This window comes from Numenius arquata, chromosome 5, assembly GCF_964106895.1.
Source record: "Numenius arquata chromosome 5, bNumArq3.hap1.1, whole genome shotgun sequence".
NCBI classification, from domain to species: Eukaryota; Metazoa; Chordata; class Aves; order Charadriiformes; family Scolopacidae; genus Numenius; species Numenius arquata.
This window is the reverse complement of record NC_133580.1, coordinates 69,555,491-69,582,380: the sequence shown is the minus strand read 5'-3', so window position 1 is coordinate 69,582,380 and position 26,890 is coordinate 69,555,491. Positions and strand designations below refer to the sequence as shown.

The 26,890-nt window shown below is 46.8% G+C and overlaps 1 protein-coding gene across 1 annotated transcript; it reads right to left on the bottom strand.

The window, feature by feature from the left end:
* Positions 1-858: 858 nt before the first annotated feature.
* On the bottom strand, positions 859-26,890 carry KLF3 (KLF transcription factor 3). Its single transcript, XM_074147917.1, has 7 exons — positions 26,709-26,890; positions 22,348-22,383; positions 15,616-15,712; positions 9,770-10,265; positions 9,036-9,186; positions 3,477-3,637; positions 859-1,653 (listed from the first exon to the last, which is right to left on the bottom strand). Exons 3-7 carry the CDS (start codon positions 15,670-15,672, stop codon positions 1,472-1,474), a joined length of 1,047 nt encoding a protein of 348 aa, XP_074004018.1. The 5' UTR covers positions 15,673-15,712; positions 22,348-22,383; positions 26,709-26,890; the 3' UTR covers positions 859-1,471.

Here is a 26,890-nt window from a genome sequence, read left to right as displayed (position 1 = left end):
GCCCAGGGGTTTTCCCCCCCCAAGAGAAACGCAAACCCGACTTCGGGGTGTTTAAGTTGCAGGGAGCGGGTTTTACCCGACGCAGGGGAAAGGAATAAAACTGGAGAAATACACCCCGTTTCCTTGCAGGGCCACGAATTCTGCTCATAAAGACAGAAACCTCCCCCCGAGCAGGCTCCCAGCGACGGGAACGGCTCTCAGCTCAACACGGGGTTGCATGATGTTCATTTTTGGTAACTTGAAGTGGGAATCAAGACCTTCCGATGGGATTTTTGAACGCAGCAGACACATCCCCAGGGAATCTCACTCGACCTAATGCTGGCAGACCACCAGAGTCACGGATCAAGAGTTACCAAAGGGATGATCCGATCCACCTTTTTATCCCAAACTGATACAGGGCTCAATTTATCACCAGCAAGCGCTTCATCTCTGCTCCCATCTTCCCGTAAAAATCCCGTGGAGGAGTAATTTTCAGTACTGTAGCGTATCCAAGCGGCCCCCTCTCGCCCCAATGCGCTTCGGAGCATTTTGAACCTTAACAATTGCTATTTTTCCGAGGTACAGCAAAGAGAAAAATACTCTTTATAGAGGCAGTGCAGGGGAGAGGCTGCGTCCCTGAAAGGAGCTGCGGGGGGTTTCTCCGGGTGTCAGCGGGAAGGACCGCGTTTGCGTCCCATCCCCGCACCGCCGGAACCAGAGGTACAGCCCCACAGCAGGGCTGCCCGCAGCAAACCCACCGCGCGATAAAACCAAGGGTTTACACCTCTCTAGGAGGCAAAGGAGAGAGGAGGTTCGCCCGAGATGCACGACGTTCCCTGCAGATCCATTCCTGCCAACGACACCGGGACTCGAGTCTTTCTGGAAAGCACTGACACGGCTTAAGATTTATTTCTACGGCGTTACTTGAGGGTTGGGGCGGGGGGCGGGGGGGGGAGCTCTGAATCGGGCACCCCTTTCCCACAACTGTCGGATCAACCGTGCTGCAGGAATCCAGGCGGTTTGGGAAGAGTCCATTCGTTGCATTGTTGAGCGTAAAAAGAGAGCGTGTCCCTCCCAGGGCACATAAATAACAAGTCTCTGGCAAGGACTAGCATTTCGGATGCTCGGTAACATTTACTACTTTATCCATATAGGCCGGGTTGATTAAATGAAGAAACCAACAGAAACTGTTAGTTTACAGATTCCCCTTATTCGCACCGGAATACACGAGACCCACTGTCTGCAGGAAGGGTTTGCTTAGCATCCCCCCGGAGAACAACCAAACAGAAGAGAGAAGCGTTCACATTCTTGAGGTCTGACCCGTGGCAAGGACATAGGAGGGTTGGATACCGTCTGTTACTGACCATACGGAAGCTTTTAATGGTAGAAACTCGGGGATTCAGACCAGCTGAATCCAAATTAAAATGCACGTGTGAAAAAAAAAAAAAAGAAATACTAAAAGGGGTGTGAGGGGAGTCGGGACCGAAGAGGTTCAGACGAGCATGTGGCGTTTTCTGTGGAGGGCGAGGTGGTCCGAGCGGGAAAAGCTGCGGTCACAGTCTGGGCACTGGAAGGGTTTGATGCCCGTGTGCTTGCGGAAATGCCGCGTCAGTTCATCGGAACGAGCAAACTTCCACGTGCATCCCTCCCACGTGCACTTGTAGGGTTTTTCGCCTGGAAAAAGACAAGACAGAAAAAGGGGGGTTTTAAGAACACAAACACATCCGTTATTAAGTATTTTGACAGATTTATCCTCTCGCCTTCTCAAATCTCAGCGAGTACTTGAGGGCTCACTCCACGAGCCTCCCGGCAGCGCTGGGCTGCACAGAGCCCTGCAGCTGAAGTTGAGAGATCAAAACGTATTGTTTCCTGCCACTTATTTTGTTCCTGCAGCTTATTTTGTTCTTGTCTCTCTGCTCCTCCCTCTGCCCTATTAGCGCTTGTTTTGGCTCAGCAAGCCCAGAAGCGTGAAGGTTTCAGTGGTTGCTCAAGTGTTTGCAAAACCCAGGACGTCGTGGTCTAGATGAGCTGGGGAGAAAGGACTGCTGATACCATCCAGAACCTGTTAAAAAGTCACTGTGGAATGAACAACCGGCACCACTGCCACCAACGGCTCCACTTCAATTTGCTGCCAACCATTACTTTCTAATCCATGATCCTCCTCCACCACCTCAACGCTTGTGCTGCCCCATGGGAAAAAGGCTGGAGATGTTGGACGGACAGGAACCTGGCTCCATTTCACCTTAAAAACTGTCCCACATCTTTGTACAACCTTGGGCTGCTCCTCTATTCCTTCAGCGCGTTGAGACTGGACCATTTCTGCGGAGGAGAGAGGTGGGGAGATGTTTGTTGGGACAAGAAAAAGAGAGAAGTAAACGCTGTGGGCCCAGGGGTGACCACCTCCCCGTGAGGCAGAGGTGTCTGTATTCGGCACACGCAAGTCCAGGCTTCGGAAAATGGGCTACTCCCATGGGAGCCTCACTCAGACTGAAGTGATTCAAGAGGTGAGGTGGCGTGATCTGAACGGATTTGGTGTTTAGGGGGTGCGCAGAATGAGCCTTCTGCAGGGAACTGGGCAGAACACAAGCGAAGAGCCAGTGAACGTGAAGCACAACAGCGGCCGCCGTGATCCGGCTCTGGCTCGGTCTCTCCTGGTGGGTTCTTCCTGCTCCATCCTCTGTTTTTAGCCCAGCCCATAATTAGAACAACCCCAGAGAGAATCACAGAACTGTCCACGTTGGAAGGGACCTTTAAGATCATCGAGTCCAACCATCAACCTAACCCTGATAAAAACCATCACTAACCCGTGACACTCATTTCAGAATTTCAGAAGCACCATGTCAACTCGTCTTTTAAATCCCTCCAGGGATGGTGCCTCAACCACTGCCCTGGGCAGACTACTCCAAGGCTGAATAACCCTTTCCGTGTAAAAATGTTTCCTAATATCCAATCTGAACCTCCCCTGGTGCAACTTGAGGCCGTTTCTTCTTGTCCCATCGCCTGTTCCTTGGGAGAAGAGACCGACCCCCCCTGGCTACACCCTCCTTTCAGGGAGTTGGAGAGAGCGAGAAGGTCTCCCCTCAGCCTCCTTTTCTCCAGGCTGAACACCCCCAGCTCCCTCAGCCGCTCCTCACAAGACTTGTGCTCCAGACCCCTCACCAGCTCCGTTGCCCTTCTCTGGACCCGCTCCAGCCCCTCAATGGCTTTTTTGTGGTGAGGGGCCCAAAACTGGACACAGCCCTCGAGGTGGGGCCTCACCAGTGCCCAGTCCGGGGGGACCATCACCTCCCGAGTCCTACTCCCCACGCTGTTCCTGACACAGGCCAGGATGCTGTTGGCCTTCTTGGCCACCTGGGCACACTGCTGGCTCCTGTTCAGCTGACGGTTGACCAACACCCCCAGTCATTTTGCTGTTCACACCCGTGCCGGCCTGGCTGACTAAAAGCTTACATCGACTATCTGACACAGATTTGGTGAAAGCACAGCGATGCTCAAACCTGTGTGGGTTCTTCTGTGAGCTTTCAGGTGGGAGCTCTTGGTATAGACTTTGTTGCAGCCCTCGTAGTCGCACCGATGTATCCGGCGTTTCCTCTGCGTGTCCGGGGATTCCACGGGCAACGGCCTCTTCCCTGGCTGAACTATAACCGAAGGGTGATTTCTGCAGAGGGAAAAAAACAAAGAAACATTTAGGGCAGGAAAACCTCAGTTAAATGTGATCCCGGACAAACCCCTTCACTCGCCACCGCTCCCTCTCCTGGCAGCAGGAACACACCATTACACCCCTGTCAAAAAATTCAAGAGGGTTTAGCAAATTCCATTTTTTTTTAAATTTCACATTTTTCAATGTTTACTCACTTTGTGGCATGATGGAGCCATTTTTACCACCCCCCCCAGCATTTGTTTTTTTTTTTTAAACTAACCAAGGAAAAAAATCCCCTTCAAATTCCTGTTTTTCAGTCAAACCCAGATTTCTCAAACTCACAGTGAACTTTTCTTGGCCTTTTTTTTCCACAATTTTTCTTCTTCCTTCAAATGCAACTGATTTGCTTGTGAATGGAACCGGCTATTCCGTATTATATGGGGGTTGGAACTCGATGATCTTTGAGGTCCCTTCCAACCCAAACCATTCTATGGTTATTAGAGAAATTATATCTTTAGGATTTGGAGGCAGAACTCGGATCTTTATTGTTCCAGCCACTCCTGTGACGGGTAATTAAGAGTTTCCTGTTTGGTGCTGGCAGGAGGGTGCGGCCTCCCTGTCCCACTGACGTCAATTCCTAAAAGCAGCGTTTAGCCGGGGTGGCACACCCACAGGATGTCTCAAGTTGTCCCCTCCACCTTCACAAACAGCAATTTTTGTTCCTCCCGAAGCCCCACAGGTGAGAGCGCAGGTGAAGGCGTGACTACACACGGGACAACAAAAACATCAATGTTCAGGCAGGTGGAAACACATCCAGCTTCTGAAAAGAGAACTGGGCAGAGAGGAACCTGATGAAATTCAACCAGGGCAAGTGTCGGGTGCTGCACCTGGGGAGGAATAACCCCCTGCACCAGGACAGGTTGGGGGTGACCTGCTGGGGAGCAGCTCTGAGGAGAAAGACCTGGGAGTCCTGGTGGACAACAGGATGGCCATGAGCCAGCAATGGGCTCTTGTGGCCAAGAAGGCCAATGGCATCCTGGGGGACATCAGGAAGAGTGTGACCAGCAGGTGGAGGGAGGACAGGGAACTGCTGGAGAGGGGACAGCAGAGACTTGGGTCTCTTTAGTCTGGAGAAGAGAAGACTGAGGGGGGATCTGATCAACGCCTATAAATACTTAAAGGGCGGGTGTCAGGAGGATGGGGCCACTGAAGTCCACAGCCAGCAGGCCTGTGCAGATGAACAAGGAGCTGCTGGACAAGCCCAAGACCAAAAGGGAGGCCTATAGAGGGTGGAAGCAGGGATGGGTAGAATGGGCAGAATATAAAGAAACTGTCCGAGTGGCCAGGAACCGGATCAGGCAAGTGAAAGCCCAGGCAGAACTAAATCTAGCCAGGGACATAAAAAACAATGAGAAAACTTCTACAGATATGTCAGGGACAAAGACAAGACTAGGGAAGTTGTGGGCCCTCTCCGGAAGGAAACGGGAGACCTGGCCTCCCAGGATATGGATAAGGCTGAGCTACTGAACAACTTTTTTGCTTCAGTCTTCACCGGCAAGGGCTCTAACCACACTGCCCAAGTCACAGAAGGCAAAAACAAGGGCTCTGCGAATGAAGAACTGCCCACAGTAGGAGAAGATCAGGTTCGAGACCTGTTAAGGAACCTGAAGGTGCATAAGTCCATGGGACCTGACGAAATCCACCCACGGGTCCTGAGGGAGCTGGCAGACAAAGTTGCTAAGCCGCTTTCCATCATATCTGAGAAATCATGGCAATCTGGCAAAGTTCCCGCTGACTGGAAAAAGGGGAACATAACCCCAATATTAAAAAAAGGAAAAAGGGAAGACACGGGGAACTATAGGCCAGTCAGCCTCCCCTCTGTGCCTGGCAAGATCATGGAGCAGATCCTCCTGGAATCTCTGCTAAGGCACATGGAAAATAAAGAGGTGATTGGAGACAGCCAATATGGCTTCACCAAGGGCAAACCGTGCCTGACAAATCTGGTGGCCTTTTATGATACTGCCACAGGCTTGGTGGACAAGGGCAGAGCAACAGACGTCATCTACCTGGACTTATGCAAAGCGTTTGACACTGTCCCGCACGACATCCTGGTCTCAAAATTGGAAAGTCATGGGTTCGATGGATGGACCACTCGGTGGATAAGGAACTGGCTGGATGGCCGCACTCAAAGGGTTGTGGTCAATGGTTCAATGTCCAAGTGGCGGCCAGTAAGGAGTGGAGTTCCTCAGGGGTCGGTACTGGGACCAGTGCTGTTCAACATCTCTGTTGGAGACATGGACAGTGGGACAGAGCGCACACTCAGCAAGTTTGCCGATGACACCAAGCTCGGTGGCGCGGTCGACACACTGGAGGGAAGGGATGCCATCCAGAGGGACCTGGACAGGCTGGAGAGATGGGCTTGTGCAAATTGCATGAAGTTCAACCAGGCCAAGTGCAGGGTCCTGCACCTGGGACGTGGCAATCCCAGGCACAAATACAGGTTGGGCAGAGAATGGCTGGAGAGCAGCCCTGAGGAGAAGGACTTGGAGGTGCTGGTGGGTGAGAAGCTCAACATGAGCCGGCAGTGCGCACTGGCAGCCCAGAAAGCCAACCCCATCCTGGGCTGCATCAAGAGAAGTGTGGCCAGCAGGTCACGGGAGGTGACTCTACCCCTCTACTCTGCGCTTGTGAGACCCCACCTGGAATACTGTGTCCAGCTTTGGAGTCCTCAACACAGGAAGGACATGGACCTGTTGGAACGGGTCCAGTGGTGGGCCACGAAGATGATCAGAGGGATGGAGCACCTCCCCTGTGAAGGGAGGCTGAGAGAGCTGGGGTTGTTCAGCCTGGAGAAGAGAAGGCTCCGGGGAGACCTCATAGCAGCCTTCCAATATCTGAAGGGAGCCTCCAGGAGAGCCGGAGAGGGACTCTTTGTCAGGAGATGTAGTGACAGGACAAGGGGTAATGGTTTTAAATTGGAAGAGGGGAGATTTAGATTAGACATTAGGAGGAAATTCTTTCCTGTGAGGGTGGTGAGGCACTGGAACAGGTTGCCCAGGGAAGCTGTGGATGCCCCATCCCTGGAAGTGTTTAAGGCCAGGCTGGATGGGGCTTTGAGCAACCTGCTCTAGTGGAGGTGTCCCTGCCCAGGGCAGGGGGGTTGGAACTCGATGATCTTTAAGGTCCCTTCCAACTCTAACCATTCTATGATTCTATGAAAAAAGACTTCTCCAGGCTAAAAAGACCGAAGTCCCTCAGCCTTTCCTCAGCAGAGAGATGCTCCAGGCCCCTCAGCATCTTTGTAGCCCTTTGCTGTCCCCTCTCCAGCAGTTCCCTGTCCTTCTGGAAACGGGGAGCCCACAACTGGACCCAGTGCTCCAGATGGGGCCTCCCCAGGGCAGAGCAGAGGGGCAGGATGGCCTCCCTTGACCTGCTGGCCACACTCTTCTTTATGTCTCCCAGGATGCCACTGGCCTTCTTGGCCACAAGGGCCCATTGCTGGCTCATGGCCATCCCGTTGCCCACCATACAACTCTTTCAGCACCATTCTTTAACAGGCAAGAGCATCTTCTAAAAATCATGTTACAATTTCAAGACCTTTTTCTCCTCCTTTACTAGCAGACCACATGCTGTTGGCAGCAGGACTTAGACTTGCACCCGCAAGAAAAAGCAACGTTAATGAAGCTTCCTGTGTTTGTTCACAGATTATTACCTCAGTTTTGATTTTAGAAATACCCGCGAGGCCATGTCAATCATCAGAGGTATAGAAAGCCCTACAGAAGCACCACCAATATCACACATATATAATGTGTGGGACAAAAACTAACACCAAAGCAAAATTAAAAGTGAGACTAAGGTTCCCTACGTCCCTTTAATGTAGTTTATGTGTCTGAACAGTGTACTTTGGGCAGCTGGAACCTAAAAAAATTGATAAAGCACTGCCTAATGATAGCTCACAATGCGCAGGGAGAGGCTGACGGAGCCGTGAGACAACAGGCAATTTATATTATAAAGGTCTAGGTCTCCCCTTGTTAACTGTGTATTTTTTGAAATGATAAAAAAAAAGATTAAAACCACCATTTACAGACATCTCAAGGTGGATACAGCAGAATATAAACCTGGAAGGGGCTTTAGGAACAAGCGAGAACTGCAGCTCCACAGGACCTCCGGGAAGGAATTTAAACCATTACAATGTGAGGATGGGGTCCCCATGAACACAAAGCGGAGGAGATGCTTCGGGAGCATGGACTAGCATGGACTATTCCAATGATTTTTGTAATTTTTATATTCTTCGCTCAGCGGATGGGTTTCCTATGGAAACTGGACTAATTGAGAAATAATGAATGCAAATCACTAATGCAGGTGACGAGTCGGAAGAAGTCTGGGCCCCGGAGGAAGGGTGCGGTATCACCCAGGAACAGTACTTACTGCTTTGCTCTTGTTAAAGAAGAACAAAAGTACTGAAAAAGAACTAAAAAAATGAACCATTGGATAGTTCGGACCCAGCAGAAGTTAATTCCAAGCACACACAGACCTGACTCCCTCAGAGGCCCATTATGGAAGGTCAGTAACCACCTAGTAAACATTTTATCTTACTATTTTATCCTGTTTATTATAATAAAACATCTCCCACCCGAGGAGGGGAGGTGCCCGTCGAGGGCGATGGCCTCCTGCAGGAAGAAGGGCCAGAAATGGATTCTGAAGTCCTGTACCCCTAGCTCAGCTCCATTCCCAACCTCAGCTCCGGCCCCAGCACTGCCCCAAAGGATGAGCTGGGCTTGGGGCTCTTCTGTGATTTTGGGAAGTTGAGAGAATTTTCTCCAGGAAAACGGGGAAACAGAAGGGTGTCCGTGGCACCCATAAAACAACGGCCCGAGGGAAACACGGAATTTCACTGGATTAACACAGAACTCCTAGGCCTGAGGGGGTTCTTTCCACCAAGCAGCCAAGATTTTTTGGAGGCGACAAGAAAGTCCCAAGAATCTTTTTAAAGACAGGTGTTTTGGGTAACATCAATAGAGAGATCAGTATGAGATGTCTTCAGGGCATCTTTCCAGTTTGATGCTGGTTTTATATGAGCAGGTATCACTGGCTTATTGGGACTCCTACTTTCAGTGAATCGCAGGATTGGGAATCACAGGACCTTAAAAATGCATTATATAAACGGCAGATCTACGTGGTTGCCATGTATAAGCACGTATCAACTCCTGTATTGCTGAAAAGGTGAAAAAAAAGTTGTAAGTCACATTTCCCAGAGGTAGTAGGGAGGGGGAAGGATGTTTTGATGTTTTTCTGTCTTTTATCGCATGTTCTAAAGCATCGCAACACTCCCTCCCGCTCCTCAGAACCGGGGAATGGCCGCAACGAATGTCTTCTCATCCTTCTGCTGATCTTGGGACTACTGGGGGCTACTTACTCTTGCAGCATGACTTGCTGGGGGGACAGCGAGGTCATCATGGGCGGTGACATCTGCTCGGGATAGAAGTCGGTCTTCGAGGGTTCGGTTCCTGGCTCTACTTTGATTGTTTTCTTCAGGGCAGGCTTCTCGTAAGACTCGATGACAGGCACTGGGGAGGAGAAGGGAAGGCAACACATCAGAAATATGGACAGTTATTATGGAATAAAGCTATATATGTAAAAATTCATAGTTAAAAGAAATCCCCCAGCTTGACTTTTAGCGCATCAATTCATGCTAGAATACAAAATCTTCCAGTCTGAGTCTATCTCCTGATGAACTCAGATTCAAAACAATTCTATTAATTTTCATCAGTCCAACATCTTTGTCAGTCCGAATTTTGGCAGATAAAACAGCTTTACACAGGTATAAATCAGAACTGAATACGACCTTGGTAAGTTGGGTAGAATATTATAAACCCATCACCCCTGGAGGGATTTAAAAGCCGGGCAGACGTGGTGCTGAGGGACATGGGTTAGTGATGGGTTTTGTCAGTGTTGGGTTGATGGTTGGACTCAGTGATCTGAGAGGTCCCTTCCAACCTGGACAATTCTACGATTCTATTTACACAGTAAATTCTACGCCTGCACATTTCAAAAGAATGGGAATTATGGTCTATTTCCTAAAATGTGAAAACTATGGTTATTTTCCCCAGCATGAGAGGGCACAAAGGAGAAACTCTGGCCACCACCCACCTTGCATGCTGCTGGGCGTCTCCATCTCGTCCGCCAGAACGGTGGAGACCATGATGGGCTGCTGAAGGTGGGGGGCGTACATGAAGGGAACCGGCTGGACCACGACGGGCTGTATCACTGGGAGGATGCCGGGGCTCCTCAGTCCATGGCGGGAAAGGGCCGCGGCCATCACCGGTGGGATGGTGATTGGCATGGAAATGGGCTGCACTCCCGGGGGAGACGGGGTGAATTTGCCCAGGGGGGAGCTGGGCGAGGAGAGAGTCAATCCAGGGGAGGTCCTCCTGTGGGCAGTCTGAAATTTTAAGGGGGAAGGAGAACTTCCAGCTGAAGGCGGTGAGCTCCGCTTGTTCACCGTGAGGTCTACGGGCTCCATCTGGATGCCGTTCGATAGTCCTTCGGGGCTGGAGTAGAATTTGTTGTGCAACATGCTTGGCGTAGAATAAATGACGCTGTATTTGTTTGGCTTCATGTGGTCCATGTAATTGGATGGGTATGACTGTCAGAAGTGGAAAAATAAAGAAAAATCAAATAATAAATCAAGACACACACAATTACTGCTGAAAAAGAAAGGCAGCTCACACAACTGAGGCGAAGTGGAAAAGTTTCAAGAAAGCACTTCAATGTACTTTCTAAATAAAAGTGAATTAAATAAAGCCCAGGATTTCACACAAAGGAAGTTATCCAAGTAGATTCACAAACTGTGTCAGAAACAACGTAAAACAGATGATGAAAACAAATCCTCAAGGCTTATCCAGCTCTCTTTCTCCCTTAAAAACTGCTTTTCACAGACTAAGCTGCACATCACTGACCTGGGAGTTCCTTGGTGCTGGGGCCAGCGTGTAACAGTAAAATGAGGATCCCAAAGTCAAGCAAGGGAGGAGTTAACACTGGACTTAAAACTGCAAGTAACGGGTCCCAATCAACTGCTTAATTGGAAAACAACCATCACTAAAGAAAGAAATGATGTACATGAACCCTACAGAAATAAAAAAATACACAGCTGAACTGTGTAAGCAATGGGTGAGAAACTCAAGAGTGCAAAAGGTAAGTTTTAAACCTTTTTTTATTATTATTATTATTTAGGAATAAAGCAGCTAAGCAGCCAGTCTGATGTGGGAAAACTAGTACAAGGACAAACTTTTGGTGTGTTGGAAGAATATTTCTGTCGGCGGTAGCCGGCAGTTCTCCTGAGAAGATCCTATAAATCCCAAAGCTGATCTCGATGTATGCGATCACATCCACCTTTTAGTGGAAATAATTTCTGTAAACTGAGAAATAACAACATTCATTGCAGAGTCCAGCATTATTAAACAACTATCCAGGTCAATTTGGCATTTAAACAGTGTTGAAAACTGAGGTTGTTCACAAGCAAGTAACTGGAACCGAAGTGATGTTCTAACACAGCAAACACACAGTTTTATAGCCCTTAGATGTTGTAAATTTTTTGGAAATAAAATGCTATCTTGGGATTCCAGGTAAGTAAAGCCTCCCATTAAGGCTAAGCCATTTCACACTAACAGTAAAAAACTGCTGAATTCTTCGGCGTCAAAAAGACTTTAATGAGTAAGATTAAAAAAATGTTCAAAATGGCAGAAAGTGAAGCAGATCAGAAGTATAAAACTACTGTCTTTTTATACAATCGTTTCCATGACATTTCAGTTATTTTTTTTCCTGAGGTGGAAACTTCCAGCAGTCCTTCTTTCTGGTTTCTTACCTTGGTCTTCCCTGGGGGACATTTACGTGATTTTAAATGTCCAAAATTCTTTTTGCAAAATGACACAGACATGTTTTTCTTCTTTTCAGTCACTGTTTGAAACAGTGAGTTTAGAAAATATTGACTTTTCCTGCCACACTCGTAACACTGTAATAACAAAACACCTACTCCATAAAATACTCCAATAAAGCAGCACATGCGATGGTGATTAATCTTCAAACAGTAAATATTACATTAAAATCTCTGGAACTTTATTTATTCTCTTTATGGCTGTTCTTCCAGACTTGATCTATAAAAACGTTCCTCTCTGATGGTAACTGGTTCCTCAGAACCCTCTTAAAATGCCCTTATTGCAGGCAGCGCTGGCTAAAACTAGTTGTGCAGATTTGACACCACTGCTGAGCCCAGTGACGAAATTATGAGTGTTCCAAGTGACGAAGGCCACTGGATGTTGGTAGAATTCAGTATTTAACAGTATTTAATACCTGCTAAATCTGATCAAGCTATGGGCACAGGCAAAAATTCAAAATTTAAACATGCAGGAGATATTTAGTGCTTCTGTGAAAATTGCTGCCATCGGTTTGCAAAGTTTATTCGCCTTCAACAAACTGTAAGTGTTCCCCCACAGGCTCAGCACCTACAAGCATTTCTTCCCTGGCAAGAATACTAGGAAAGGAAAAGGGCGATGTCATTTCAATCTCAGGGAATGTTTTCAGTCAGAATTAAAGACGACAGCATCTCCCAGCTGTAACCTTTCTCTACAAACAGTTCTCCTCTTCCAGCTCCTCAAGCAACATCAGCTGCGCGTGTGCTGAAAAAACACCAAACTATTAAAACCTCGCGCAGAGAACCGTAAACTGGAAAAGCTCAGTAAAATATATTTAGACAAGCAAGAAATACTTTCCAAGAATTAGGAAGAAAATAACGATGTTCTTAAGAAGTGATTATTTATTTTAGGGACACGGTATTTTACCCCATATGCCCTATATTATTTTGTGTAGGAGGTTTTCATTGTTGTAATGAAGCTGATATAAATTTAACATCAGTTTTTTTCTCTGGCACTTTGTGGAAGCTGACTCACTTTTCGAAACTTTTCCTCCTGGTTTGGTTTTTAATTGCTGTGTTTCTAGCTGAACTACAGATAAAAGTTGCAACAGGCAAATGCGGTGCGACAAATTATCTGTGTTGGGAAGAAAAAAGGGTGAAAAAGTTGGAAGAACGATAGAGCAAGAGTCTCTTGGGGCATAAGGGAGTTTCTCTCTATAAATAGGGAGCATAAACAACAGCAAACAAACAAACAAACAAAAAAGCTCAACCACCTCTGGTTGGTTTTCCACTGACTGCAGGAAGCAGGAGTGTATTCCATAGCCTGCAGGAGCCATCTTTTCTCACCTGTCCTAGGACTTACGGGAAGTATTCTGGTGGAAAAATGGAAAATTAGCTATCATTGCTCTGTTTGCCGAGAATATTTAAGCTGCTACATTTTCCCTGGATTTCTCCTGTGGGAATAAACAGTGTGTGCAGGAGTTTGGTCTGACTTAGATTGAAAAAAAACTCACCAAATTCCTTCTTTCCTGTAAATTCTGCTTCCTGCAACACACCTGCGCAGAATGGTATGTCAGTAAATCACTATAAAGATGCAGGATTGTATTTCAACGTATACTTCTTTACAGTCTCCCTCTAGCTCTTTTTTATTCTTGAAATCATCACTCTTTGGGCCTTACAAAGCAATTAATTTACCTTTCCTGGCTTTTTTTTCCATAATAAACCCCAGAGCGCTGAAGCCATAAAGGAACTGGAAAAGAAATCAAAGGAACTTCTAATATATTTGAGTCGCATCCGTGTGGCTCAAGAATTAAATCAAAACACCCAAAAGGAGAAAGGATCGCCAGGCTTTTCCTCTTGAGAATCTATCAAGAATCAACACTGGCCCAATATGTCACAAGCACACCCATCCCCACTCAGAAGACATTATCAAGGGACATTATCAAGCACTAATCTGATATCACTTGCTAAATTCTATGATCCTGCCCCAGTGAAACATCTCCTTTGTTATCCAAGCACACAGATTTTCAAGTCTTTTATAAACGACATAACCCTAGAAATTTAACATTAAAATTTAGGCATGTAGCACACAGCTGTCTTTAAAAATGGGTGGAACAAGTAGTTTCGGGCCTGATGGGAGGGCAGAAAAAAACCAGTTTATTTCAATTCAAAGAAAGATAGTAACACATAAAAAAGCAACTTCTCTCACTAAAAGGTCAGTGGTATCTGCCCAAATATTTAAGAAGTTCTCGCAGCAACTATTTGGGTAGGACTCAGATGACTTTGTCACCAGTTCATTAAGAATTATCATAAATTGTGCTTAATATTTCAATTCAATGAAAGGCCAGAGCTGTTGGTGGAGGGGAGAGTGATGAAATTCTGCGGGTGCCAGCTTCAGTCGTCTTGAGAAGCGGAGTTAATCCTTTCAGCCACACACCCTGAAATACACTGCCCTCAAACCCCTCATTTCCCTCTTTCTCCCACCCCAGCTAATGGGATTTTTTAAAGATGGACTTTATACCTACAGTGTGTGTGTATATATATATATATATATACACACACACACACACCCCCCCCTATATAAAGTGTGTGTTCAGGTAAAATAACAAATAATTCCTAAGGGCCTTCATTTAGTTTGGCCTCTAACGATACTATCAGAATGACCACAGTCATCTCCATGAGGGCAACCTCACTCTAAACAAAAAGGCCTTTCCTCTGGACTTTCTGATTTTCCATTCCTGCTTTTTTTTTTTCTTCTTTTCTTTTCATTATGCGAGATTTAGGAATAAATTCTTTCCTGTGAGGGTGGTGAGGCACTGGAACAGGTTGCCCAGGGAAGCTGTGGCTGCCCCATCCCTGGAAGTGTTCAAGGCCAGGCTGGATGGGGCTTTGAGCAACCTGCTCTAGTGGAGGTGTCCCTGCCCAGGGCAGGGGGGTTGGAACTCGATGATCTTTAAGGTCCCTTCCAACTCCAACCATTCTATGATTTGGTAAAACGCTCTGAATGGCCTCTAACGGCTAGTCCATGCCATCTCCTTAGATCTCCCACAATAACCATGATTGAAGTGACAGACTGGCCAGTACTAAGGTTCTTTTTTGACCCAAATACTGGAATTTGTCACACCTACACCCTCAGTGAGAGATCAGTGATTTTTCTATCATCGCTCCCAAGTTGGTAAACTCCATGAAAAGTCAAACTGTAATTTTAAATTGCACATAAACAGAACTCTCAGGAAGTTTTATTGATAGCACTGAAGAAATCAGACTGCATTTGTACTGGTGACAATTATTCTATATCTGAAACAAAACAGGAAGTGAACTTTTCACTGAAAGATGCCATCCAGAGCAGCATGAGTTTAAGGCACTCTAATTTATGCACACTGACTTCACCCTTTTAATTGATCAGCCTTTGCAAGGGTGTGGTTCACGTTATGCTTAATCTGATTTTATTGCAGGCTCCTGCTGAAAGGGGAGGTCCCTCTCCCTCCTCCTCCACCCTCCCCTTGCTCCAGCAGCTGCAGGGTGAGTCAGATCACCTCTTTGACCTGACCAAAAAAAAAAAATAAGGGGATTTTTGGTTGGTTAGAGCCTAAATCATCATAACTCCCTCACAGCTACCCCTTCTTGCTGCTGTTGCTTATCAGGCTCTTCTCTGAGATGACCCCATACACCAAGATGATGGAAAACCAACCCAATTGGAAAAATAAAAGTCTTCCCTTCCCCTTTTTTCCCCCCATTCCTCCTCCACCGCCCTGGTTCTTATCTCTTCAGGTCACACACCCGGCTCACCCAGTGGAAAACCATTCCTTTTTTTTTGGTCAGGATTAATTTTCTGCTGGTTAGAGTGCAGTAAGCTCCAGGCATGTGTTTTCAAGACCAAGAGAGAAAGAGAGATGGGGATCGTGAGTTGGTTTAGTCCAAAGGTTCAGAAACGTCGAAACCCTGGGCTCTGGCCACTTCACCGTGAAGTCTGTAACTTCACGGCCTCTCCTAAGCTAGTCCAAAGCTCGGAGAAAACCTGGTATGAATTTAAATGTGTAAAAACCACACAGTCATCACAAAGGCTAAAACATTTTAAAAGCCTTACCACTGAAACAGGCTCCATGGCTTCTTGCTTGATAGGGACCGGGTCAAACATCAGCATCTTTTATATTCACCTGCTCTGATGCCGCTGGTGTCCTGGCCTGCAAGGGACAGACAGGGGGTTAGAAAGCCGCAGAAAACCCTCCCATCTCTAAAGAACTTACTATTTTGTCAGATTAATGTGAATATTTACCCATCTCCGACACAGCTTCTTAAATATTTGACTGGGCTGCATTGGCATCTTTCAGTTACTGTAAGTTCATTGTTTCCAAGCTGAAACAAAGGGGCATCTGCTCACTTTAATGAGAGTTACCTTTAATTTTTGTTGTGCATGTCAGCATACCGAGATGACAGAATTGTCACTTTCGTTAGCTGTCATTAATGCGTAAACTGTATTAGACTATACATTTGTCATCAGCATTAGAGCTTCAGAATAATCTCCTTTAGCTGATAATTCAGTGAACTGATTCCAGAGAGGTGCTTTCTTGTCCCGATAGAAAAGTCCAAACTCTTACATATATGGACATTGACATCAATGCAAAAGAAAGATTAAAATCCAGGACTAATTGACGGGTACATGGAACATGCTGTAATGACTTAACACTAAAAAATACATCAGTTATACATCAGTTATTTCCTGGAGATAATAGATTTAGAGACAATTCAACAACAATCTGTGCTAACTGTGCAAAAGAAAAGCACTTCAAAAAATCTGGCGTGCTTTTATAAATCACTTCAGGTTATACATTATATGGTTGATGTTAAAGAAGGAAGTTCTGACCATACACACACAGCTCTGCCTGAAAGGGGCATGACCTCTATTAAGATGCAAGAACAAAAAATTAAAAAAAAAAAAAAAAAAAAAAAAAAAAAAAAGATGACACAAATTCAATTTCGACCAGTAGATGGCACTGGAAAGAAAGGAATGCAGCCAGGCTACACCAGCTGGAGAACCGGAGAATTTCCCCCTGCGGAAGTAGGCTAAAGGCTCAACAACAGATGTGTAGCCGGGGCTGGAAAAACTCCCAGAAATTTAAATGAAAATTTTAAGAGATGTACCTGCTTCAAATTAAAACAATTCTAATAAGCCTGCACTAATGAACAATCTTGCAATTAACTATCACGTGTGTTAAGAGATAAAAGTTTGTTAGGAGCTTCCAGAGAATGAGTTTTAAAAGTCTAACACTAATTAAAGTTTAAAGACTTATGTAAATCTATTAAAACCGTGTAGGTTTTGAATAACTAAATCAAACAAGTATAAAAAGGTCAATTAAAGTGTCTTCATCATTCTCCTTACAGAACTCAAAGGCCTGAAAAAACCAAATTGAAAAAAAAAAGAAAAGTGAAAGGAATAGAGTAACTCAACACAATTCCCAGTTTAAAGTTAACACGTAGTTTTATTTTAGGAGCAGTTGTGTAAAGTAGCACTATCTGCTGGAAACTGTAATAATTTTGTAAATACTTCAGGTATGCCTGGGAGAAGGTTATTAACTACACTATTTTTCTTTGAATGATTATCTTTTCCAGGTTTTTAACGTTTCCCATAGCTGGAATTAATGATTCAAAGGGCTGTCTTCCCAGAAACATATCCATATATCTATGCATTAAATTTTAGTTTATATGTGCATAGATAAAGTGACACACCGAGGCAGGAAAGAAAAGAAAGAAGGGAAGAGAAGAGAGAAATAGAAGAGAGAAAGAGAGAGAAGGAAGAGTTTGTTCTAAGGAAGCAGCCACACTCACGAGGCTACTCTTTTTGTCAATTTTTTGTTTTAAAATTGGAATTTCTTCAGTTTACAAATTACTCCTTTTCACCTTTTCCTTCAAGAAAGACATTCGCCTGTCATGCTGCATCCGAGTGTTTCCTGAGAGGGCTCTAAATTACTGGAATTACAGGAATTAAGACTGACACAGACAACAGGAAGTGCAATGCTCTGAATAGAAGTGAGAAGTAATTCCCAGTCTTTATCAGGTGCGGTCACCCGAGAACGGCAGAGAAAAACGTGACTTTTATTGCTGCATCATAGTCCAGAAATCCAGCACCTCTTTATCAGGTTACTCTGAAGCTGTAGGTTTCCCTTCCCTATTTGATAGTGGCTGGAAACCAATTTTCAAGAAAATTAATTAGTATCTTAACGGTTGGTCCTGTCAGTCCAGATCAGGGGGTGGGAACGGATGGAGCTGCTGCAGAGTCAATATAAACCAGCTCTGGGCCTGGCATTTAAACTCTAGCAGAACACCTTTCCAAAGGCTGCAAATAAAATTCTCTCACAAAACAATTCTCTTCGTATTTAAAAATAACGCTTCAAATCGATTGCTTGGACCCACATTCACAAACAAAATACATGTACACAAAAAACATGCTATTTCTGGTAAGAAGTCAGTAGTTTTTCCTGATCTGTTCATAAAATCGTGCCTCCTAACTCAAAAACTCTCTGTCCCAAACATTTGAGAAGGGGGCAGTAGGGAAGGCAAACAGCCTTATCTGTTTCTGTTACAGAGGAATGAAAAAAAACAGCCGGGTTCTACTTTACACACTGATTTCATAATGTTACTTGTTTGAAAGCCCACAAACTGTTTAGTAAATACAGCTAATTTCTGCAAAATCAAAATACCGCCTCTCATTCCTGAGGTAGACAAGAAAAAAACAGTGAGGAGACAACAATAGAATCATATTAAGCCTATTAAAAAACAAGGGCCTTTGTCTTTCATGTTACTAGATAAACTATTTTGCATTAAAGGGTTGGGTTTTTTTTCATGTGGGTTAAAAGAATTTAAAATGCATGTAATCTGAAACTAAATAATTAACTACAATCCGGTAGGCAAACATTCCACCCTCTCTTTTTTTTTTTATTTTTATTTTTTTGCTCTCCCTCTCTTTTTTTTTTTTCTTTTTTCCTGCTCACAAACCACCCAGTTTTACTTTCTGGCCTCCTCCCTTTCACCCCGCCCTGTGGCTCCCCGCCAAGTCGGTCCAACTTGTCCAAACAGGACACGGGGCTTTTGATAAGATTTCTTTTTTTTGCTCACGCCCTGTACTTCAGAAAGACAAATGAAGCAATTGGGTTTTTGTATGCAAATAAGGACAGGTGCAAGGTGAAGTCCAGGCAAAGCCCCTTGGTGTTTTCCTATCTAAAGTCCAGAAAAAAAACAACCCCACAAACTCTGTCTTTATGGTCCGATACGCAGGGAAGTAGCCCTTCCAGAAGGGAAGTTCATCATGGGTAGAGCTCATGGCCTTGTCAGGATTGAAGACTTCTCAAGATTAACCTCCTGGCAGGTACGGTTTACTGTTTCGGAGACATAATTAAGAGCAAATGAAAGCTTAAAGGTACTTAATGCGTGTTCTGACACTAAGGACTTGTACAGATTATTTACCCTGGATAGAACGAGCAAAGCGGTTCTAGAATACGCCCAGGCTACACATCTGGGGCCTACAGGAGAGATGGGGAGGGAGGGACTCCTGATCAGGGAGGGGAGCCATAGGAGGAGGGGGAAGGGTTTGACACTGACAGAGGGGAGATGGAGATGAGATCTCAGGCAGAACTTCTTTGGTGTGAGGGTGGTGAGAGCCTGGCCCAGGTTGCCCAGAGAAGCTCTGGCTGCCCCATCCCTGGAGGGGTCCAAGGCCAGGTTGGAGGGGGCTTGGAGCAACCTGGTCTGGTGGGAAGTGTCCCTGTCCAGGGCAGGGGGTGGCACTGGATGGGATTTAAGGTCCCTTCCAACCCCAAATCGTTCTATGATGCTATGACCTGCACTGCAGACCAGCTGGAGAAGAGCAACCGCATTGGGGCTATTCCTGGCAGCTCTGGACATCTACCTTCAAGGTCCTCAGACCTGTTGTGAAAGGAAAGGGTGGGGTGGAGGGACAGGTTTGACCCCGCACACCCAACAACGACAAAGCCCCCCCTCTAACACAGAGCCTCTGCTCTCATTAAATACCAAGAAGAGCAGCCAGCCACCTGGCCCGTTGGGGACAGGGAGGTGGTGACCATGAATTCTGCCTCTCTTCACCCTGCATGAAAGCATGGGATGCTGCCCCGTGGTACAGCCAGGCTTTGACTAGAAGCTTCAAGGTAGGATGGTTACTGGTGGTATAATTACAGAATAAGGTAACGATCTCTGCTAAATTAGCACCTCACAAGTGCCCTCTGCAAAGACTCAGCCACTCTTGCAGTGCTGATGGTTTATCTGGCCGCCAACGTAGTCGTGCAGCCAAAGCTCTTCAGTCCAGTTTGGGACAAATGGTGTTTGGGCCTTGGGCTGTTGCTCTGAACCGAAGCTCTTCAGTCCCAGCCCCTTTGGAATTAGGCTGTTGCTCTGAAACTATTACTTCTGTGAGCCTCCAGTCAAACTTCCCCTGATCCTAAGGAGAAGTGATAACATCAGAAGACTCTCCACTGATGAAATCGGGAGGGTAGGGAGAGGTTTTCTGAACCTGGGTGAGAAGTCTCCTCCAGTGGAACCCTGAAACACAGCTTGACAGAGGAAAAAACAGATTCTAAGAGCAGGATTCCCTGGAAAGGGTCAAAAAAAAGTAAGTTTTGTAGGGCTAGTAACACAATGTGTTTGCACTTACTGCACCAGTTGCTCATCAAGAGCTGAGTCAGCAAAAAAAAAAGTGTTTGTAAAGTTCCATTAAGTTTAATGGGAAGTAAGAAAGTGCCCAACTGTGCTTGGATCCCAAAATAGCAGCAGGCAAAGAAAATCTCCAACTCAGCACTGCTGTCGGGCTCGGTCACAGCAAGCAGGGGAAGAAGAAAAGGCCCAGACATGGTGCTGGGGGAAGGGACCCCCCCCAAAGAACAGCGGGGGAGAAATGGGGAAGAATCAGTACACCAAGAAAAGGCTTCACCGGTCGGCAGCCCTCTGCCTTTTGTTTATTCACTGCATTTCCACCGGGAAAGGGGAGTAACTGTTGAAAATGTCAGGATATCGTGTCAAAAAGAAAATGGGACCTAGGCAAAAAAGTTGTACTTGGTAGGCATGAAGAAAAGGATGATTTCTGTAGGATTCTGTTATTTAGTTATTTAGTATTTCAGACTATTTTTGCTTTTTGTTGACTTGAAAATCTTTTACCTTCCTCCTTCCAGACCTGGAAGTAGGCTGAAAAATCTGGGGTTTTTTTTGCACAACTTGTGCATCCTGCCTTTGCTTGACGTCACTTTGTTTGACCTAGAACTGCTCTGACATAATCACTTATCAGCCGTGTCGCGGACTAATCAGTAATTCCATTAAATTTACGGTAATACCCTTGCAGACTCTTTGAATCCAGATGCTTGGAAACGTGGCTTTCTTGTCGATAAAAATTTTGGGCAGGGAAGTTCTTGCAGTGCTCATCAAGAAAATATCTTCTCTAGCAAGGGACAACGGAGCCCACGTAAACCCTGTTCAACCTTCAGTTCTACATTTACTGAACCTAACGGAAGAAAAGCTCTTGAGGCACCTCCATCCAACAATATTCTCCCTTATCAGTGCAGACTCCTGTCTGGTTTCCTGTCTCAAGCTACTTCGTAGAAGGAGAAACAGTCCAGTAAGGATAAAAGATCAGACTTCTGAAAACAAGTGAAGTATGTGGAATGGTACGATAATCTTTCCCTCCCAAAGTGAACTTTGTTGTTTTTTGTTTTGTTGTTGTATTTTTCTTAAGAGGTTAAATTTGAAGATAATTTAAAAGAAATAGAAATCCTCTCTTTTTTATTACCAGGGAAGAGCGGCAGATAACACTGTTCTCTTAGGTAAGGGCTGCTGCTGTTTCATGAAACATATGAAGCAGAGATTCAACATTTCTGATAGTATGGGGAAGAAGAAAAAAAATCTAATCCTAAAGCAAGCAAGTGTTCACTTATGAATAATAGCCTTAACGATTAGTTTGAATGAGGATTTGAATACAGGGCAAATGTTGATGAACTTCTATGCACCTACAGAAATGGAAAAAAAAACCCAAAAGAGGGAGAAGAGCTAGATGGTGTAGTGGGTACAAATGAGACAGGGATCAAAGCAGCTCAGATTCTTTAGAAGTGGAAAGTCTGTCACGCCTTCATGGATCAAGTTTGTTGGTAACACACACTGACTGCGTGATAGGCACACCATGCGTTTCTTGGGTGGCTTTTTTTTCCATTCTGACTTAGTTTACTATTAAAAACCTGCTAGAGCTTTATCTTTCCATTTGGCTGATCTACACTTACACTTCCTTCCCCTGGGAAACACCAACCACAGCTACAGAGCCCTCAAAGGAAGCCTCAGCACCAAGTGAACACTGAACAGGGAAGGGTTAAACCTCTCCTCAAACCAGCTCTGCCAAACTTCATATTCTGGGTTGGAAGCAACAAGCCTTGGAATGAAAACACAAAGCTTCAACACTGACAGCATGAAAGAATTCTAAGAGACCTCCTGTTAGCGGTGTTAATTAATATTAAAAAGTTGGTTTACAAAACTATTATAATTTTAATCTCAGTCCCTGATTTTGTAGAACTTCTGGCTACAAAAAGGTGTGAACCACAAAATGTACTGCATTTATTATACACCAGTTTCCAGTATTAAATGCAGTTAAATGCAACACTCTTCCTCTGTCATGGGGAAAAAAAAAAAAGCTTAAATATGTCTGAAATCCTGTGCAAATTAACAGTAGCAGAATTAAGATCAGGTTCTAACGGATAAACTCAGCCATGGTATTCTAAAATTAACAGAAAAACAACTGAGAGTGACAAATGAAAACAATCAAGAAACAACTTACCAAAACTGTGTGGCCAAATACTTCTTATCTGGATTTCTGAACAGACAAAAAAAAAAAACAAGCTGATGTAAGGATGTGCACATAATTCAGTAAAAATTATTTTTCACATACAATTAGCCCCAAAAGAGGAAGTTTAAAGCATGTATTTCGGATACTTCTCACAAGATACCTGCAGTGATCACAAACAGCTGAATTTCTGCATCCAAAAAAGCAACAGCAGGAACGCAAAGATTACTTGAAACTGAGTGAAATTAAAAAAGGGGTAAAAAGCAAGGGTGGAAGTATTTCTGGCCCCTAAGTGACAGAGAAGAATAAAAACTCCATCTTGCATTTTCATCCAGGGCCCAATTCGAAGCCCATTGAAGTTAATGCAAGTCTTTCTCCTGATTTCAATGAGCTTTGGCTGGGATCCTTCAGCTCTTCTCCTGTCAGATCTGAAGCAACAGAAATACTGAATTTCCTCTCCATGTTTCTCTATGTCTGCCTGCAACAGGGCGTGGAGAGGGAAAGACAAATATAAGAACGGGAGTAAAAAAAATTATTTTGACGTCTTCAAAAATGCAAACTGGGGGACACCCATTCCTATTGATTCCAAAGAAAAATTAGCCAGCAGAGCCTCATTTTCTGTATTACATTTGAAAGACAGTGAATCTTTTAGTTTGAATAAGGAGAAAAACACCTATTCCTTTTGAGATTTGGAAATACAAGGTGCTTACGGTGGGCCACGCAGGTTAGGGAAGGGCAGAAGCCAAAACCCTCTTACAAGTATAAGCCTGGAGATGAGGATTCTCTTCTCGTGCTTTTTTTTTCCACCAGTGCATCTCCGTGACTTTAATGGACCTATTCCAGACGGGCTGCTGAGCAAGCGAGAGCAGAAAACTGGCTCGCAACTTTCTGGAGTGCGGAGCCCAAGTTTTCAGCCACGGGAGGGAAGCTCTGCAGTTCAACCCCCCCACCCCCGAACTATTATTGTGGAGTCGAGGGCGTGCGTTAAAGGTTAACTTGGAAACCTCATGATGACATAACGCAGGCATCTTAAGCAATCCTGAGTGTGTAGAGACACGATAACTCACTGGGTGGGGATTGGGAGTTGAGGGGCAGTGACAAGGGGCCTGGACGAGGCCACCGATCTGCCAGAAAACAGCCTGAAACAGGAAAAGAGCACCACATATGCCACTTGGAATGTGTGACGCAAACCCCAGCCTTGAAACAAAGAACAGGAAACAGCTCTGCTGGCTGCGCTGGGGAGAAAGCACAGAGAAACATTTAGGCGGCCCTCCCTGACCCTATATTCATGAGCAGCTGGAGTCTTTTAAAACAACAACAGTGGGTGGAGGTGTTTGTTCACTGGGTGTGAATAAAAACACTGTCCTTATGCAGGGGACCTGCCCTATTTACAAACAGGCTCCCTGGGCACAAGGGAGCGGGAGATTTTTTAGACACCACGGGTCACGATGATTAGCCGGGACCTTCCCCGGGACCAGCCGGGTGCGTGACTGTATTTACAGAACGCCAGGAGCTAAACAAGAGCTTCATGGCATCAAAGAGGCAGCAGCCAGCCCGCCAGTAAACACCTCCTCGGCAGTGAGATCCTCTTTGGGATCAGACCATGGCAAAGCCGAGGGGCTGCTCTCAGACCCTTTTCCACTCCTGCCTGACAGCTGAGGACGGACACCACTCGATGTGCCCAAGAGCATTCTTAAGTCGTCACACGCCTGGCCTTCTACATCCCTGTAGAAGTATCCCTGTATCACGTGCGCTCTCAGGCTTCACCTCAGGACCTGGTTTTCCAGGGATATGCACCCAAATACACAGCTGAATAAATGAAATAAGCCAACGACAGCAGGCGGAGGAAAGGCACAGCTTGTCTAGATGTCACACAATAGAAAAACTTCAACAATTCTTCAAAGCCCTGGGTTCAAATACTCTCCCTCTTCTCTTACACACTTTGCATCGGTTATTTATATATCGTGGGTGGGACATCTAATATCGTCCAATGTGAGAAGGTGTTACAGCAAATTATGGGGACAAGCACAGCAGCACCACCAGTAATTGCTGTGGGGCTTCTTGGCACAGGAGGTGACAACCAGCGAGTACGGCATCTACAGAGCAACCCAGGGCTGTAGCTGTCACACCGACAGCATCAGTTCGTTACTTTCCTCATACAGAATACCTGGAAACGTAAGTGATTTGGTGGTTGTACAACTCCCACCTCTGTTATCTCTGCGCCTTCGACTCATCTCACCTGCATTTACAGCATTATTTATCTGCAGAGTTTTGCTTTTGGCTGAACAGGTGTTGCCCGGGTCAAATCCTCACAGGACCTAAGGGCTCCGTCGCGGCTCTGCCACTTACAGGGAATTTTGCTCCATTTCTCAGAGAAAGGAGAGAACGTTTAGTATCTTCTTTTTCTTCCACCCTTGCCCTGACCCCCAGTCTCCCCTGTGGTCTGCAGCACAGCTATGGCAGGGTTGTGCAAGGGAAAATTAAAAAAAAAGTATTTGCCTGCTTGGGAAAAAATAAAAAAGGCTACTCAAGTCTGCTTCAGGTTTTTTCTGTATTTTAGAATCATAGAATTGTCCAGGTTGGAAGGGACCTTTCAGATCCTCGAGTCCAACCATCAGATACTACAACCATTTTGATACTAGACAAAATATTCTTAAAAATACAAGAGGAAAGTTAGTTTGAAATCAATCTCTTCTGGGTCAGGCAGGATTATCAAATCCAGATGGAATTCCCCTCACACAAGAAGCAGCCCCTCATGCAATTATCAAGACACTACATCTTAAAAAGTATCCTGTGGAAAAGTCACTAGTGAGCAGCCGTGCAATCCTTCTGTTTTCAATACAGGTAATGAACATTTATGGATGTTAGTTTAAATAAAGTCTTCAGAGCTCTCTTATCAGCCACCCGAATTCAGCTTTTCCCAACAATAAAACCTTCAGAGTTCAGCTCCACAAACAGTGACGCTTCCTGAACTTCCAAAGGCGAGGAAGCAAATAACCCAGCGCAGGTACCGTACCCCAGCCACCAGGGGAGTACACGAGAAACAACTTTAGTGTATTTTTTTTTTTTTTTCCTTCTCATGTAACTCTTGAATGACCACCAGAGCTATTCCGAAAGAGAAGGACCTATTTCTCCCCAACCTGCGGCGAGGTGCTGTGACCTCCCACCGTGGGCTCCTGTCGCTGGAACCTTCCTACTCCAGGGCTCCCCCAGGCACTCACCTGACAAAGCCCCAAAGCAAACAACTCCTATACCCATTTCGGCTTAAAAAAAAAAACAAAAACCAACAAAAACCCCAAAACAACCCCAAAACCAACCCAACAAACGGCACTCTAGAAAAGGGAAGCTAATTATGGTCGCTATTTCCAACTCCCCGCGTAGCTGCGGTGCTGTCCCCGGAGCTTTAACTTTGCCCACGCCGTGGCCAAGCACAACGTGAGGGATAAATATCCGAGAGCCGCTTCTCACCCCTGAACTTCGCCGGGAGTTAAAGCGGGGACATCGCCAAGAGGCCACCTCTGGCCCCGACGTTCCCCCTCACCGCCCTCAGAACCCTCAGCGTCTCCCGGGAGCCAGTGACACTTCGGTCCCTCACCGGGAGCCTGTGACTCCGGTTGACACTTCGGTCCCTCACTGGAGCCTCACCGGGGGCTGAAAAGGTGGGCGGCCGGGTCTGAGGGGCGGCTCGCGGGCTCTCCCGCCGGGCGGCCGGCGTCTGAGGGGGCGGGCGGCCCGCAGGCCCTCCCGCCGGGGGCTGAGGGGCGGCCGGGGTCTGAGGGGGCGGCCCCGCAGGCCCTCCCGCCGGGGGCTGAGGGGCGGCCGGGGTCTGAGGGGGCGGCCCCGCAGGCCCTCCCGCCGGGGGCTGAGGGGCGCCCCCGGGGCTGAGGGGGCGGGCGTCCTGCAGGCCCTCCCGCCGGGGGCTGAGGGGCGCCCCGGCCCGCAGGCCCTCCCGCCGGGGGTCAGGCGGCCGGCAGGCCCCGGACTCCCCCCCCCTCTCACCAGGCAAGGCGGTCGGCGGAGGAGGCGACGGCGGCCCCGGCCCGGAGGAGAGGCGCCGGCGGCCACACAGGTGCGCTCTGCGCCCGGCTGGGCGCGATGGCCGGCGGTAGCCCCCCCCCTTCCCTCACACCCCCCGGCTCCGCTCCCGCCGCCGCGCAGGAAGTCTCACGGCCGCGGCGGGGGGGGGGGGGGGCCCGGAGGCCAGTTCTGCTCCATCCCCCCCAAAACGGAGACACCCCCCCCCCTCCCGTCCCCCGACCCAGCTGCGGCTCCCGCCTCCCCGGTTACAAACTTTCCTCCTCCGGCACCTCCATCCCGCTTTCCCCCCCCGCCTTCCCCACCGCCCTCACACTTACGGGAGGGCGCCGGGGCTCCTCCGTCGGCTCCCGCAGCGCGGAAAGCGGGGCGGGGGGGGGGGGGGAGAGGCGGGGAGGTAATCGGGCGGCACCGAAGCGGGAGGCCGGCGTGTCCCGCGGCTGAGGCGCCTCCGCCGCTGCTCCGGGTACTGTGTGTGAGGAGGAGCCGCCCGCCCTGCCCT